The following is a 17,497-nucleotide window of genomic DNA, read 5'->3' on the forward strand; positions in this document are numbered from 1 at the left end:
CTGACCTCCTGTCCTTTCCCTGACCCAGTATATTTGAGCGTAACAGAGTGTCATTGTGCACGCAAGGCGTTGTCCTCTTCTCACTGGCAGTTCCACTTCCTCCTTCACCACACCACGCCCCTGCCTCCTGTTAATCTGACTCCTTCCCGCTGGCGGTGGGGGCGTGGTTCCTGTTTTGAAAGACAAGAGAACAACACAACTCCCTACACGTGCTGTACCTTACTATCTGTATATCACTTTCTATTCTTTTTACCATATATGAAACTAATTATCTAAGCATTGCGGTATGTGCTCCTCAGACTTCATGTCTCTTCCTCTCCTGTACTTCTCCACTTCTGCAAAGCAAACACATTCAGATCAGCTGAAATCATCTCAGTATTCTCATTGTTCACACATCTAAAACTTATATAGTGAAACACAACTTATAGTAAAACACATAACATCATTCTATTCCCAACACACTCCAACTGATGAACGCTGCAGATGAGGCTGACCTGATGTGAGACACATAAAGCTGCTATAAACAGTACTCACTACGTATGTGACCGGCAGCCATCTTGAATTCATAAGTCAGGGATGATGCGGTTGCTCCGAGTTTTCCGAGTTGGAAAAGCGTTCGAGTTTAAACTTCTGACTGGGAACTGGGGATTTCCGACCTCCGAGTACAAAACGAACGCACCGTTACACACTCACTGGACCTGCATGTGTGCTCAGTGTTGTCAGTCGTGAATCAGATTGTGAATCTGAACTGGCTCCTGAGGTGCATCGTCTGGTCACATGATCAAATAGAGACTGTTATCATCAGCCATCACTGCAGACAGTAAGACATCATTTATCTAAAGGTTATTTTGATCAGTTAATTCATAGTTGTTATAGTTTACATAGAGGACATACAGCCCCCCACCCTACAGACCCCTGTATTCACGCCCCTGGATTCAGTATGTTCTCGCGGTTTTAATTTTGACCCTCTCGGCCTTCCGTACCTGCGCCGCCTTGGAGCAGCTGTCAGAGGAGCTGCTGTCAAAGCAGTGCTAGCTCAGCCGGCTAGCTTGCACCTTTGAGAGGGTAAAAACCAAACATGGCGGGTGTGCACCCCCAGGTAAGCAGACTGCAGGTAACACCGCGGCTGTCACACACTGTTCGCCCCGACAGGTGATACTTTTAACGGCTACATTAACGGAAACTGCGGCTAACGGGAGCTAACGTATCCCGAGCTAGCTAGCTAACGTTAGCTCAAGTCAGCTGTGTCCATACTGTGCTGCTGCTGCTGCTGTTGGGACGTGGCAGCATAAAGGCGTCATTAAAGACAAGAAGCGGCTGTTTCGTCACATGTTGGGGTTTTATTTTGTCTCATCAGCGGGTTATTTGTCATGTAGCGCAACGAGCTGTGTAAACCTACTTTAAACTGTCCAGTGAGACCCACAGCTGCTATTTCTGTCCCTGCCTCTCTATTCCAGGACGACCTGCTGAAAATGACACACAGAGAGAACTGGAAGTGAGTAGCAGCACTTTGTTTCCCAGCATGCACCACGGAAATGTGCTCATGTTCATCCTGTGTGCAGGAATATGTGATGAAGTCCTGATGTTGTCTGCATTGTGTTGTCCTTCACCCCCCCTCACACCTCTCTGTTGCTCCTGGCTCAGGGTGCAGCATGAGCGCCTGCACGTGAAGCACAGGGGTCACGAGGCCATGCACGCAGAGATGGTGCTGATCCTCATCGCCACGCTGGTGGTGGCTCAGATCGTCCTGGTGCAGTGGAAGCAGCGGCACCACCGCTCCTACAATGTGAGTAATGGTGGAGGAGGAGGAGGAGGAGGAGGAGGAGAGGTGACAGACGTGGATATGAAGGATGATACTGACCGTCTGTCTGTGTCCTCAGCTGGTGACGCTGGTCCAGATGTGGGTGGTTCCTCTTTACTTCACCATCAAACTCTACTGGTGGAGGTTTCTGTCCATGTGGGGCATGTTCTCCGTCGTCACCAGCTACGTCATCTTCAGAGCCACTCGCAAGCCGCTGTCCTGCAGGACACCCAGGTGAGAGTGATGGTGGAGACTAATGTCCAAATGTCTTTGTGGGTGTGTTCCCGAGCAGTCCACAGGGGCCTAATGTGGACTCCCTGCAGACTTCCAGAGTCCACTCAGGGCACAGACTTCATGACACTGTAGTTTATTTATCAATAGCTGACTATAAAACTTGTGTGTATGTAAAAGAGTCAGAATATTAAAACAAGACTTTAATCATGTAGGTCAGAAACAATATTCAACATCATGATACAGAAACATGTAGAAACATAGGCTCTTGTGATGTCACTAACAGGCCGACACAGTCATGTCTGTATGTGTCTGTCTGCAGTCTGTATGTTAGACAGACGTTTATTTTGTTCACTCACAAAATAACCCTGAACACGAGGTTTATATCTTGTAGTTGTCGCTCTAACATTTCCATGGTAACGAGTAAAACAGTCCAGAGGGCTGTCTGTCAAGGTGCGGACACACCAAACCGACATCAAAGAACTAGCAGCGACGAAAGCCAACTGTTGCGTCGTCTACGTCGCCTCACGTCGCCCTGTGTCAGTTGCATTTGAACACACTACACGGACTACATCCGACGGCCAAGTAGCACGTACGTTCTGCGCCTGCGTGAGAGAGAGCGGAGTGAGAGAGTGGTACATCCTGTCAGCCGAGGGGTTTCCTATCTGTGCAGCCGAGCACCGCAGCACCTCCACGGACTATTACATCCAGACGGTCCCGGTGTTTCCTCCGCAGGCTCCACTTCACTCAGCTGCCCGATAAACCCGCTGCTTCTTCCCACTTTAACCTGAATAACAAACCAGGGCTCGGTGCTCCGGTTGGATCCAAACGGAGAGCCGGAGCTAGCTCAGAGACTAGCGGAGGCTAACTGGCTGTGCTTCCCTCCGGTCATGCTGCGGCTAATGCTCCGCTAGCCGCTCCCAGCTAGCTCCGGTTTGTTATTCAGGTTAAAGTGTGAAGAAGCAGCGGGTCGGCATATAGGTCCACAGTAACTTATTATCATTATTATTATTATTGGGTCTTATAAGAATGGGCTACAATGAGTACCAGGCCATCAAATCATAGCATCCGCGGTGAGAGGACACGGAATCGTGTGCGCTTTTACGCATGCAGGTCAAGGCGATCACAGATATTTGATGTGGGAAAGTTGTAGCCAGATGTATTACCTGTTTTTAAGCGGCACCAAGATACGTGGCTCGTCTGTCTGTCCGTCCGTCCGTAGCACGAGTCATGTGTGCCACTTCACCACCGACCCGTGCGTAAAAGCGCAACAATTCCGTGTCCTCTCACCGCGGATGCTGTGATTTGATGGCCTTGTACTCACTGTAGCCCACTGGCGAACGACCCCTTTCACGAATGCGCCGTTTAAATAGAATGGAGCACGTAGGCAACTGACCTGTTACCAAACCTGGTCTCACACCATTTCTTGTCATATTCACAGTTAGTCAACAATTAGTATCACAAAAAAAAAAAACTGTACTAATTTTTCAGAACCGTTTATGATCTCAAACACGTGTAAAGGTGTATACGGACTCACCCATATGACACATCAGTTTAGTTTTTCCTGAATATTTGGGGGGAACTGTAAAACTACATCACTGAATTTATTCTTACATTAATAATCGAACATTTTTACGAATGTGTCACATGGCCAAGAATATCGTTATCACAGAAATACTCTGAAATATTGTGTTGTTATTTGCATGATTTTTCAGGATGGTGTACAAGTGGTTCCTGCTCATCTACAAGCTGAGCTATGCAGTGGGCGTCCTCGGCTACATGGCCATCATGTTCACCATGTTCGGCTTCAACGTCTTCTTCAGGTGAGAGAAAATCGAGCTCCCAAAGCTCTGTCAGTCGTATAGGACACTTAAAGTTACCTTGCAGAGCAAAATGTACAACTGTTTTGTCTTACTCTGGACATTTAAACTTTAAACAACTGTCTTCAGGTCTGTCTCACAGGACCATCCTTCATCTCTGACAAATTTGTACCTTTATTTTAGTTTCCTAACACTTTTAATTACCATGGTGCACAAGAGAGACCTTAATGTTTGGCTCCCTAAGTCACGGAAAAGGTTGTTGGACCCAGATATTGATGAGTGTGAATCAGCCCTCGGCCGTCAGCTTGAGGCTGTAGTTGAAGTTTATGTCTTTTAACACAACAGTTTAAACTGTTATTATCATGGACACATTATACAACTATGACATATCTGACATCCTCTGGCCATCACACTTCTGGAAGGGGATTTCATCTGCAAACACAATCACACGTAACACAACTGCAGTGTGCAGGGTACTGGATTCATTTGGTTTAATGTGTCAGGTTTAGGCCTGTCACGATATGCGAGAGGTCGGTTAATTGCATGGTAAATTAAAAGGGAGACAGTAACTTTTCCGGCCGCGATTAATTGCCGTATCCATGCGTGTTTGTTTTCCTCGTCTCTCTCCACCAAAGAGACTGGACGACAAGAGCGTTCACTGCCGTGCATCGTCTGGCAGCCAGGTGAGCTGGTTCATTAGCGTAATGAACGGAGGGAAAGCTCTTTGTTTTTGTCTCTGTGGGGGAGGCGGGGCTATGGGCTACACACACACACACACACGAGGCAGAGAAGAAGTCAAGTCAACTTTATTCGTGCCATCCAAGATTTTATGTCATTAATACGTAGTCATAGTGAATTCATGCTGCAAGGATCTGATGGTTTCAGCGGGAGGTACAACTGGGAATCATCTGCATAACAGTGATAAGATATATTGTCTTTCCTTAGTATAGAGCCTAATGGAAGCATGTATAGTGAAAATAAAATTGGGCCTAAAATGGAGCCTTGGGGAACACCATAGGAGATGGTAGCAGAGGAGGAGCACATATTTCCAATTTGGACAGAAGAAAACAGAGAGATAGACAGGGAACTTGTTCCTAAACCAAACACCACGGCCCCTGTGTGGGAGTGTTTTGGATTTAAACCAAATGACAGAGGGGAGCCCAGTAATTTGGACGAGCCGGTGTGCCGGGTTTGTTCTTAAACCATCTCAACAAAAAGAGCGAATACGACCAACTTAACTGCACACCTGAGAGTGAGAGACAGTCTAGTTTTGTATAATTTATTTTGATATTTTTAAGTTATTTCGGACATTTAATTTTTTTTTTTTTGCATTCCTAAATATTCTTGTTAAGTAAATGTTTATTTCTCTTTAAAAGGGTGAACTTGCATCATTATGTCTTTATTATCATTATATACATTTAAAAAATGGTCTAAGAACAGCAAAATTTGTTATCGTGACAGGCCTTGTCCGGTTGCTCATATGGAAAGAGGAAGTTATGTCAAATTCTTGCTGTTTTATTGTTCTTATTTTTTCCCAGTTTTCTAATATAATTTAAATTTTATTTAATGCTTTTATTTTCTTCTCGTTCAAACAGCATTAAAACAGGCAACAGAAGTGAAACAGATGTGACGGGAGAGATTACGTGACAGTTGTACACTAAAGAAAAAAGAAAAGAGACACATAATAAAATAAAAATAAAAAGACAGAAACTTGAATACAAGAGGTTAAAGCATCACATAATGAAACACAAGTAGTGACATTATTTTGTAACTGTTTTTTCTGATCAGGTTTGAAAGAGTTAGACTAATGTAGATTTACAGATATTAGTGATTTATTTCCTTGCTATCACCAGCAGAGGTGATTTATTGCTGAGTCATTCTTGAGTTAATGACGTTATCCTCACCAACTTTCTCTCGGTGTGGATAACGTTACACCCCTAGTTTTGAGTTGTGGGGTGGATGAACGATCAGTCGTTATCAGTTGATCTGATCAGAGCTGATCAGGTCAGACGGATGAGAGCAGCACCTGTTTGTGAGTGAAAGCAAACTTTAGACCCAGCTCACTGAAGGTTAAGTTTGACTCTCACCGCGCCTCCGTCTGCGGAGTAAATAAGAACCAAATGGTGTATAAATTCTAACGGCACATCTAATGAACGGTCCAACTCCAAAAACAGAAAATCTAATTGTGGCTCAGATGTTTTAATCGTGGCAGCCTGCCACAGATAAATTGATATGTGCGAAACACTGAAGACATTCAGTACAGTCCTGCTGTCTATTTAAATCAAATTGTAAAATTGCCCATCACACGTCTTTAAATGTCGTGTTTTGCTCAACTAAAAGCTGAGGTGATTCAGTGTGTGGTGATATATGACAAAGGAAAGCAGCAGATCCTCAACTAACAATCTTAAACTACAGAACATTTCAAGTAATATTGTGAGAAACAGTTGCTGCTAATTAGATCCCTGTCTTTACTTTTAAAGCTTGATGAAGACACATTAAAGCCTCAGACTGTGACTGGAAGTCACCTCTGCCAATTTAAATGTCTCTCAGCTCAGTAAAGCACCGTCTCTGTGAGCTTCATTGGCAGGACAGTGCACGTGAATCATCTCCACTCACTCAGAGAAAGCTGGTCTTTGTCCCTGTCTGTCTCTGTGCAGGATCAAGGCAGAGGACTCCATGGACGTAGGTGTGATCATGCTGTTTTATGGGCTTTACTACGGCGTCATGGGACGAGACTTTGCTGAAATCTGCTCCGACTACATGGCTTCTACAATTGGGGTAGGACTGCTTTTTTTTTTTTGTAATTGATTTCTCGCTAAAAATGACAACGTGATACACGTATTTTTAGACTCAGTGACAAATGGGTGATTACAGATCATCATGCTTAGACATAACTGTGGGGGTCCCACAGGGGTCAGTATGAGGCCCCACGGGGGTCAGTATTAGGTCCCACAGGGGTCAGTATTAGGTCCCACAGGGGTTAGTATGAGGTCCCACAGGAGTCAGTATGAGGCCCCACAGGGGTCAGTATGAGGTCCCACAGGAGTCAGTATGAGGCCCCACAGGGGTCAGTATTAGGTCCCACAGGGGTCAGTATTAGGTCCCACAGGGGTCAGTATGAGGTCCCACAGGAGTCAGTATGAGGTCCCACAGGAGTCAGTATGAGGTCCCACAGGGGTCAGTATGAGGTCCCACACCTCCTCCTCCTCCGAATGATTTACTGTCCATTACTACTCATACATGAGAGCAAGGTATTGATATTGTTATTGATTATAGATGATATCACAGATAACTGTCCTGTGGATATTCCTTTAGATATAAACCAGGGTGTCTGCAGGTCCTTGAAAAGTCTTAAATTCAGTGTAGCAGCAGTAAGTTCTTAAAAGTCATTAAACAGTCTTAAATTTGAAGGTGTGAGGTTTTAACTGCTACAAACATTTTATCTAATTTTATTTGTGTTAACCCTTCGTCTGTGTGTGTGTGTGTGTGTGTGTGTGTGTGCGTGTGCGCGCAGTACTACAACAAAGGAGGCATGCCCAGCAGGAGTCTGACCAACGACATCTGCGCGGTGTGCGGACAGAGGATCCTGGTGGACGTGGAGGAGGAAGGGTTTATAGAAGACACCTACCAGCTCTCCTGTGGACACATGTATCCTCACACCCAGCTGATGGTTGTGTGTGTCTTGAGCCCTCACGGGGAGGTCAGAGGTCACAGACTGAGAGAAGACAGTCTTGGTGGGGAAGAGAAAAGAGAAAGGATCAGAGAGGTGTGAGACGGAGAGATGGAGGAGGTGAATCCAGGTGTTGTTAAGGGAAGATTCTCCACGTTACCAAGAAGCCTCGAGTGTACGAGGATGTTGTTTTAGAGGATGAGTCACCATGACTCAGCAGTTTAACCTCCTCTAAACTCTGGAGGCCTGTTGCCTCAGCGTTCTGAGCCCTCTGCTGTGATACCGTGTGCTCCTTCTCTAAACACAGAGCTCTTCACTAGGTTGTAGGGCTGGGTGACATGGACAGAAATTCATGTCTTGGTATTTGCAGGCTGACGAGCGATACGTGATATACATCTCAGCATTTTCTACTAAACAGGCAACACGTGTTCAGCTGCAAGTCAAGGCCACATTTAAGATGTTGCAAACACTTTTATAAAATCAGACTGTGACAAATACAACATGCTAACGTTATTAGCACAAGCCTAAGGCTTTTTACATTGTATAAATTAGCCTAGCAGCTAGCTGAGATTTTCTCTGCTCATATTTCAGCTGATAAATCACACAAGACTTTATTGTCTTCACAATTTATTGTTTCTTATCTGTGAAATTAAAGTAAATCAAAACTTTGTTTCCACTGAGGGAAATGGTTTCAGCTTACAGAAAAAAGGACCCGTACAGGACTCTGGGCTGTACCTCCAGCAGCTAACTAGCTAACCCTACACTTGTTAGGGTTTGAATTTGGTTTTGGAGCAGGGGAGAAACATGTATCTTCTTCCAACCTCTCCTGGTTACAAGCATAATTGACACCAGCATGCTCCAGACACAGTGTTCAACTCAAGATCCACAAAACCAGCCTGAAAGTGAGGTGAATCTGAAACAACTGCACGAGAGTATATGGAGCACAGCTGTGTAGCTGTTGGACCCTGGTCGGAGCTGATCAATGCTACGCTATGATTGGTTAGTCTGTATCCAGGAGTGGGACTTAGTTTGAGTTTATCACAGTGGTGCCCGCCTGTCATTGTCACCACGTTTTGGGCAGGGGAGCAGTGGATGAAGATTCGCAGCCTCTTTCATCACTGAAAAACAAAACTCTGTTTCTTCATGGCTCCAGAAGTGAGACCCTGTCGCTGCTGCCGCTGTTTGTGTTTCTGTTACATCACTTGGCTGAAGCCGTGTCTGTGCAGGTAGTTGGCGGATAGGTAGGATAAGGTGTACCTGCAACAGTATCCCAGGTTCTGTCTGTGTACTCCAGGTACCATAATCAGGTTTCTAATAAACAGGATATATAGTGTTTACGTGCTCAAACTCATAAAAGAATTTCTCCAAGAACCTGATCATAAACAGGATATTCGTGTCTGTGTAAACGTACTCAGTGATAAAAGTGGCAGAATTCATGTATATTTTTAAAAGACTGGCTCCTTAATTTCTGAAGTAGAAGTAGACCAACGCAGCCTTCTCATTTCCATCTTAATGAAATGACACTGTATTTTTGCAGCTGTAAAAGATTTGTTGTTTGCTTGAGCAAACGCACATCACGGTCAGTTCAGTTCATTCAGGCTCAAACTGTGGCTCGTGCTAATATCCTAGTTTTCTGCCAAATATTTACGTGATTGGTTAAAAGAAAAAAGTGAAAATGCCAATCACAGACTCTGCGAGCAGTGTCACTTGTTTTGTCCCAAACCCAAAGATATTCAGTTGACTGTCAGGTGAGAGAAAGAGCAGCTGCAGATCTGTAGTTTTGTGAAGCTGAAACTGATAAAATGACTAAATGATGAAACGATTATCAGAATAATAACTGCTGGCTGATGTTCTGTTCATTGACTTGTTTTTGCCGTGTCCTATTTTAGACCTTGTTGAAACATCCACTGTAACCTCCCAGTCTCCAGTGTTTCTGCCTTAACTTGCCCCGCCCCTTCAGATTCCACGAGTTCTGCATCCGCGGCTGGTGCATTGTGGGAAAGAAGCAGACGTGTCCGTACTGCAACGAGAAGGTTGACCTGAAGAGGATGATGAACAACCCGTATCCTTTTCCTGTGTTTACTGTGTAGTGGTGTCCAAACAGAGCGAGAAGAACAGAACAGAAGCAGACACACAGAGCTCTGCGTGTGATTACAACACAGCAGAGTCTCTCACTGACCAGCACACAGAGATGCGCTTCTGGTGTGAACGGCCAGGCAGCTGCACAACAACTGACCTGTCAGGATGGCGGTGACACTTGGCGTACCAAGGCCTTTTCCCCCTTTGCCTCTGCCACCAAACCTGTGATTAGTCGCCCTGTTCAACAAGCCGCTTCTTCATTTAGTTTATTTTCAACTTATTTAATTTGAAGTGTTTTTCACATGTAGGCTGTTAAATGGCTGCTTAAAACGTATGGCTAGAAATCTGTAATATTAGCAGCTGTTAAAAAAAAGTCTACTAGTGTGAACTCTGCTCGGCATCATGATGTGCACCCTGTTAGATTTTAATATCAGGTTATTGTTATGCATCAGAGTTTAGACTAGGGGGGAGAGTCACCACAGGCCCCAGGATACGATATTATCACGATACCTTTGTCACAATACAACATTATTGCACTATTCCCCGTGTCAGCGTGGGGTTCCTCTGGGTGCTTCGACATGTTTTCCCCACATCACCGCTACTTTAAAATCCAGCAAACCATGTTTCTTCATCTCATTCATCTGAACTTTCCTTAATTCCTTTACCCCCTGCCAGCTGGGAGAAGACACATGTCCTGTACGGGCAGCTGCTTGATTGGCTCAGGTACCTTGTTGCCTGGCAACCCATCATCATCGGTATCGTCCACGGGATAAATTTCTCCCTGGGCCTGGAATAGAGCCCTGAGGAACACCGGAGTCAAGAAAAAAGTGCTGTATAAACATCAGCGCTGTGAGGACCTGACTCAGGCTGCTTCTGAAGTCTTTAGTTTCCTCAGCACATGTTGTTTGACTGAACGCTTGCACAGTTTCCAGCAGACTGACCCAGGTGGTCCGGGTGTCTGCGTGCAGAGGACGCCGCGACGCCAAAAACTGCTGCCGACTTGAACAGAAATATTTAAGCACAGATACAGTGTTCGATCATTTCAGAACGTTTTGACACAAGGAAGATGGAAACGTCGCTGTCATGCATGTTGTTTTTATTGTAATAAGTCATTGCTTTTCTTTGTACTGTATCATCAGAATGCCTTTTTAAACCGTTTGTAGGTTGCTTGCACACTGCTGGCTCTGCTGACATCACTAACTAACACGACCGTGATCTGCAGATCAAATCACAAAATGGACGGTTCTGTCCAGAAAGCTGTGGTACACATGACCTGTTTACATTTCATGTTGCTGTGTTTATTACAGAAGTTTTATTTGGAATGTCTGTACTGTGAAGTCCAGTTCAGACCAAAGATTCATGACGAGACGAGTTGAAAGAAACACCTACTGTCACCGCTCTGTTCTGTAACGTAGTAAAAACCTGCCGGCTTGAATCGAGCTCAGACCACGATGAGACGGCGTATCATCTCTAGTCTGTACTGTAAAACAGTTTTGTCTTGTCATGAATCTTTGGTCTGAACTGGACTTTATGATTTTATTTGTATGAAGCTAAGATTGATGACGACTTGTTGTAGCAGGTGGAGTCAGAATGTCACTGTAGACCGAATCACCATGATTAGGGGTGGGAATCTTTGGGCACCTCACGATTCGATTACGATTACGATTCAGGGGCTACGATTCGATTATAAAACGATTATTGATGCACCTTTGATTTATGTATATTGATGCACTTTTTCACAACACACATTTCTTTTTGTCTCACTGAATAAGCATTCAACACTTGCAATTTTTAAAAACTGCATTTGTAATAAGAAAGAGTTGAATTCATTTCCATTACATTTTATTAAACATATAAATGGAAATGCTTGCAAACTGGAAAGTTACAACTTCGTTGTACGGAACCAAAGGTAACAATAGGTATCTTAAATCACAAGATAAAATGCGCAGTTAGAGTAACAAATGATTTGGTGGTGACAGACGTCCACGCATCACATGTAACTGCGTTCCTACCTGCCTGCCTTCAACAGTGAGGCCATGACTTCTGTTTTGGTTTGATGGTAGAGTGTCGGTGAAATAGCGTCGGGATGGGATGGTGTATCTGGGCTCCAGTGTATGCAGCAGTGCTCGAAATCCCTGATTTTCCACGACAGAATAAGGACACAAATCCTTGGCAATAAATGCTGCGATGGCCTTCGTAATTCGCTTCACCTTTTCCGATGAGGGTGGCAGCTTTCTAATTGCTTCCTCGATTGTTCTCTGGTCGGTAGCGCCACTAGTAGCAGCAGCAACAACAGTAAAGTATTTTATTTTAGCACGACACAGCTTACATATAACGTGGCTCTTGTCCAGTTCGCTTCCGCCGTCAACGTTATAGAAGCCGAAGTATCTCCACACATCTGCTTTTAAATTAGAAGAAGCTGTTCAGCTCTCACGGCGAGGTGGGTGGCGGTCAGCCATGTTTGTTTTCCTTTGTGCGCGTGTCGGCGTGTCTGCTCCAGGTGCGCATCCCAAAGTGTCCCGGAGATGACACGTACCGCGCTTCTTAGTTCCGCATCATTTAGAACCTCCTGTATTACTCTAATTAACAGATTTAAATAATCGAAATTTGGACGTTTGTGAATCGATTCTGATTTGTCCATGTCCGAATCGCGATGCATCTAAGAATCGGAAATTTCCCCCACCCCTAACCATGACGTCACGCGAACAACAACAATCACTTCTGGGGAGACAACTGGCAGTTAATGACAGATATGTGAAATCAGCAAACTTGCTTATTTCTGTTGTCATTTTCAGCCGTAACTGCAACATTTAAAGATTTATAGTTAAACACGGTGGTGCGTCCTCTCTGACGTTTCTGCTGCGATTATTTTACGTGCTGTGTTTTGCTAGCATCACTCAGAAACCAAATATACCGGCACAGAAGCTTAGCAGTGTACTGCTGTGGACGAGGGCTGTAGGAAAACGCACTTTGCCAACCTAAAAAATATCCATCAGTACAAGGATACGCTGTATTTGGAATATATCGACTCCTCTACGATAGGTGGAGATATGCCCCCTTTCAGCTTGTTAGTATTGGACCTTTTTCCTGTTGACCTATTACGTCACAGACCAAACAATGGACAAACAAGTTAGCTACGGTTAGCTAGCAGCTAACTGCTACCATGGTGGACAACTTTACAGCTCTGTACATTTGGTGCGTCCAAAAAGTCACGGCTCTGGATGTAGATTTCTCCATGTTGTTACCGGCTTCTTCTTCTCTTACACATTTAATGCTATTGGACTTCCTGGTCAAAGCCCGGGGTGGAAACTGTGGAGCATGCTCAGAGCGCCTCGGCCAGTTTGGGTCTGATTGACTGTATACATGGCTTCAGTTCATTTCATGTACGTTACGCGGGGGTTTTCTTCCCGGAAGTTATTGTCAACAAGTACTGTGACTCGGTCTAATATGTTGCTGAGCAAGACATACCAGTGCAGCTGATCCTCCATGATGTAAACCAGTGTAGGAGAGAGTAAACTATACCTTTTAAGCACAGGCGTAGGTTTCAGGGGGACGCAGGGGACACGACCTCCTCAGCATTTACAATGTGCTTTTCTCCCCCAGTAACAATTAAGTGTTTACTGGCGGGGAGCTTCCAACCTCCCATTTCATCTATGTCCCCTCGAATTTTGAAACCTACGCCCTTGCCTTCAAGGACCACGTTACAAAGATCAGACAGAAATAGGTGAAGTGTTAATTTTGTTGTTGTTCTCTCAACATGGCGGCATGCACCCTGTAACTATGGTAACCACCCTTCAGATATTCAGTCATTGAGGTGTGAATGGGTTTCTATCAAATCCAGGAAGTTGTCGATCTGTCGGGAGGAAGGCTTTCTTTTGCCAAATCAAACTGACGTTGCTTTCTTATCAACACTGCTGCTGATATTAACTTTGTATTTATTAAATATTTATAAAACCAAGTTTAAGTTTCAGATAATCTGTGTTCACTGATGACAAATGGTGAGGTCACAGTTACAGAGAGGTTCGCTGAAGACTTCAGGGCGGGAAAAGATCATTTAAACAACAGTTCACAGACCTCTGAGGAGGGTTGCAACTGTGTGAGATTTTCACAGTACAATAAAATATACGGTTTATGGTATCACAGAATTGATCTCATTATCAGTCAGAATGAAAACAGAAGAGTTATTGTTGGTTTATTAAACAAGTTTGTTTGAGTTTGTGCAAAAAGTCTCCTCATAGAAAAGAACTCATATAAAGGAGAGACTCATCGTCCAGTTGTTTTTCTTTCAATATCACAGATCAACAAATGTTCACTGTGTGATGACCGCCAACATTTATATCACAGTACTCCTCAAAATCATGTATCGATGCGACCCTACCTCTGAGTCACTCACTCACCACCCTTATTTCTAATTTAAAGGGCCAGTGTGTAAAATGGGTTGAAAACAGTGACATCAGTGGCCAAATTCTAGATGGCAGGGCTCACTCGCTCACCCCTCCCATCGGGTAAATGACGGCGGCGACAAAAAGCCTTGCGCATGAGTTCTTCAGGAGTAGGTCTATCTAGCGACGAGTTGTATGTTTATTTAGAAATCTAAACCATGTTACGATATTGTAATGAATCCCTCACGAGCAGGAGACCAGAGGAGCGTTCGGGAAAAAGGCCAGTTTATTTGAGCACTCCAGAAACTCCGGTAACACTCCACTCCATCCCAAACTCTGACTCTTCTGGCGTAACAGACACACTCCATACACACATACTCGTTTACCATACCGAGTTGGGACCCCCCTCCCCTCTCTGCTCCACCAATCTCCAGCCCGCACACTGACTGACAGCGTAGCCTGTAAACAGAGCTCAGCTGTTTATTTAGCCTAGCAATATCTCCGGACTATAGTAGCTGCAATGGACGACTTTGAACGCGATTTTGAAGAGTTTCTTGTAGCGGACACAGACCCAGAGCCATACCTGTTTGAGCCGGAGCATACAGATGAGGAACTCCCAGGTGTTTGATGCTGAGCGGGTGAGAAGAGAGGCTGAATGCACAGAATGGGATTCGGTGCTACTGCTGCCATCGTTGGGGAGATATATCATCAGGAGGAAAAGCGCCGCAGAGAGTGCATCACAAGGAGTGAAGTTGCGTCTTCTTTTCCTCGCAGATGACGGTTCGGGTTCATTCTCTCCTGTTGCGTGGTAAGTGTGGTCCATTCGCAAACTTTATAACTAAAAAAACTTTTCACTACTCTCTATTGACGAACTACTAACACTCTCTGCTGTTTCCTCCTCCTTCTTCCTTCCTTCCGCTGTCTTCGTTGGTTCATTTATACACGCGAAACACGTTCTCTGGCTGGCTGGATTGTCCACTCGGGCTGCCTTACATACATGGCAGCGCAAGATGGCGACTTCTCGAAAGCAAGGCCCTTGCTATATATATATATATATATATATATATATATATATATATATATATAAGCATAATTATAAGGCTACGAAAACCAAACGAATTTTATTTTATAGCGATTATACACTTATATAAACATATTAATGGGTAGAATATTCAGATTCAGATTCAGATTGACAATAAACCATGCCAAATATTACACACTGGCCCTTTAAATGATTCAAGGTTCTGGCGTTCTTTTGATGAAGTACAAACTGAATGTAAGTCGCTCTGGCAGTACGTGACCAAAAGCTTCCCCACTTCATGTATGGATCCAGTCGGTGTCTGCGGGGAAAGAAGATCACCTGCTCCAAACCACACAGAGGAACTTCAGTCCATCTCCTTTGACTCTGCCGCCACTGCTGACCAGAACAACACAAGCACCTTCACAACAGGTAGAGTGACCCAGAATTTAGTTTTGGAAATAAACATTTCTGATTTACTCATAACTTTACGTTTAATCTTAAGGTGTAAGGGTCAGCGAGGGAATCTCTGGGTTTCATGTCGGCCATTTTGAGGATGTATGTATGATAGACCCAAGATGGCTGACATAACGGTTTCTGAAGATGATGGTTTATTGCAGCTTGTGTTTTACCTTTTTCAAAATCAAAATAAATGTACTTATAAAATTATTACTTAATACATATATATTATTATACGTACATTTTTACATATACAGATGTATACATACATATGTATATACATATATATGTGTGTGTATATATATATATATATACACACATACATACATACATATATATATATATATATATATATATATATGTATATACAGTACAGGCCAAAAGTTTGGACACACCTTCTCATTCAATGCGTTTTCTTTATTTTCATGACTATTTACATTGTAGATTCTCACTGAAGGCATCAAAACTATGAATGAACACATGTGGAGTTATGTACTTAACAAAAAAAGGTGAAATAACTGAAAACATGTTTTATATTCTAGTTTCTTCAAAATAGCCACCCTTTGCTCTGATTACTGCTTTGCACACTCTTGGCATTCTCTCCATGAGCTTCAAGAGGTAGTCACCTGAAATGGTTTTCCAACAGTCTTGAAGGAGTTCCCAGAGGTGTTTAGCACTTGTTGGCCCCTTTGCCTTCACTCTGCGGTCCAGCTCACCCCAAACCATCTGGATTGGGTTCAGGTCCGGTGACTGTGGAGGCCAGGTCATCTGCCGCAGCACTCCATCACTCTCCTTCTTGGTCAAATAGCCCTTACACAGCCTGGAGGTGTGTTTGGGGTCATTGTCCTGTTGAAAAATAAATGATGGTCCAACTAAACGCAAACCGGATGGGATGGCATGTCGCTGCAGGATGCTGTGGTAGCCATGCTGGTTCAGTGTGCCTTCAATTTTGAATAAATCCCCAACAGTGTCACCAGCAAAACACCCCCACACCATCACACCTCCTCCTCCATGCTTCACAGTGGGAACCAGGCATGTGGAATCCATCCGTTCACCTTTTCTGCGTCTCACAAAGACACGGCGGTTGGAACCAAAGATCTCAAATTTGGACTCATCAGACCAAAGCACAGATTTCCACTGGTCTAATGTCCATTCCTTGTGTTTCTTGGCCCAAACAAATCTCTTCTGCTTGTTGCCTCTCCTTAGCAGTGGTTTCCTAGCAGCTATTTGACCATGAAGGCCTGATTGGCGCAGTCTCCTCTTAACAGTTGTTCTAGAGATGGGTCTGCTGCTAGAACTCTGTGTGGCATTCATCTGGTCTCTGATCTGAGCTGCTGTTAACTTGCCATTTCTGAGGCTGGTGACTCGGATGAACTTATCCTCAGAAGCAGAGGTGACTCTTGGTCTTCCTTTCCTGGGTCGGTCCTCATGTGTGCCAGTTTGGTTGTAGCGCTTGATGGTTTTTGCGACTCCACTTGGGGACACATTTAAAGTTTTTGCAATTTTCCGGACTGACTGACCTTCATTTCTTAAAGTAATGATGGCCACTGGTTTTTCTTTAGTTAGCTGATTGGTTCTTGCCATAATATGAATTTTAACAGTTGTCCAATAGGGCTGTCGGCTGTGTATTAACCTGACTTCTGCACAACACAACTGATGGTCCCAACCCCATTGATAAAGCAAGAAATTCCACTAATTAACCCTGATAAGGCACACCTGTGAAGTGGAAACCATTTCAGGTGACTACCTCTTGAAGCTCATGGAGAGAATGCCAAGAGTGTGCAAAGCAGTAATCAGAGCAAAGGGTGGCTATTTTGAAGAAACTAGAATATAAAACATGTTTTCAGTTATTTCACCTTTTTTTGTTAAGTACATAACTCCACATGTGTTCATTCATAGTTTTGATGCCTTCAGTGAGAATCTACAATGTAAATAGTCATGAAAATAAAGAAAACGCATTGAATGAGAAGGTGTGTCCAAACTTTTGGCCTGTACTGTACATATATATATATATATATATATATATACATACATACA

At 44.0% G+C, this 17,497-nt stretch overlaps 1 protein-coding gene across 1 annotated transcript; it reads left to right on the forward strand.

The window, feature by feature from the left end:
• Positions 1-978: 978 nt before the first annotated feature.
• On the forward strand, positions 979-13,557 carry rnf175 (ring finger protein 175). The gene is made up of 9 exons (XM_033651794.2): positions 979-1,099; positions 1,458-1,495; positions 1,645-1,786; positions 1,881-2,035; positions 3,748-3,855; positions 6,510-6,630; positions 7,367-7,500; positions 9,483-9,584; positions 10,277-13,557. Exons 1-9 carry the CDS (start codon positions 1,079-1,081, stop codon positions 10,395-10,397), a joined length of 942 nt encoding a protein of 313 aa, XP_033507685.1. The 5' UTR covers positions 979-1,078; the 3' UTR covers positions 10,398-13,557.
• The last annotated feature ends 3,940 nt before the right edge of the window (positions 13,558-17,497 follow it).

The sequence above is a fragment of the Epinephelus lanceolatus genome, chromosome 22 (assembly GCF_041903045.1).
Source record: "Epinephelus lanceolatus isolate andai-2023 chromosome 22, ASM4190304v1, whole genome shotgun sequence".
NCBI classification, from domain to species: Eukaryota; Metazoa; Chordata; class Actinopteri; order Perciformes; family Serranidae; genus Epinephelus; species Epinephelus lanceolatus.

Coding starts and splice junctions, on each gene's coding strand:
- rnf175 (XM_033651794.2), top strand. CDS start 1,079: ATGGCGGGTGTGCACCCCCAG. Junction 1,100..1,457: donor TGGCGGGTGTGCACCCCCAG/GTAAGCAGACTG, acceptor TCTCTATTCCAG/GACGACCTGCTGAAAATGAC. Junction 7,501..9,482: donor CAGCTCTCCTGTGGACACAT/GTATCCTCACAC, acceptor CCGCCCCTTCAG/ATTCCACGAGTTCTGCATCC.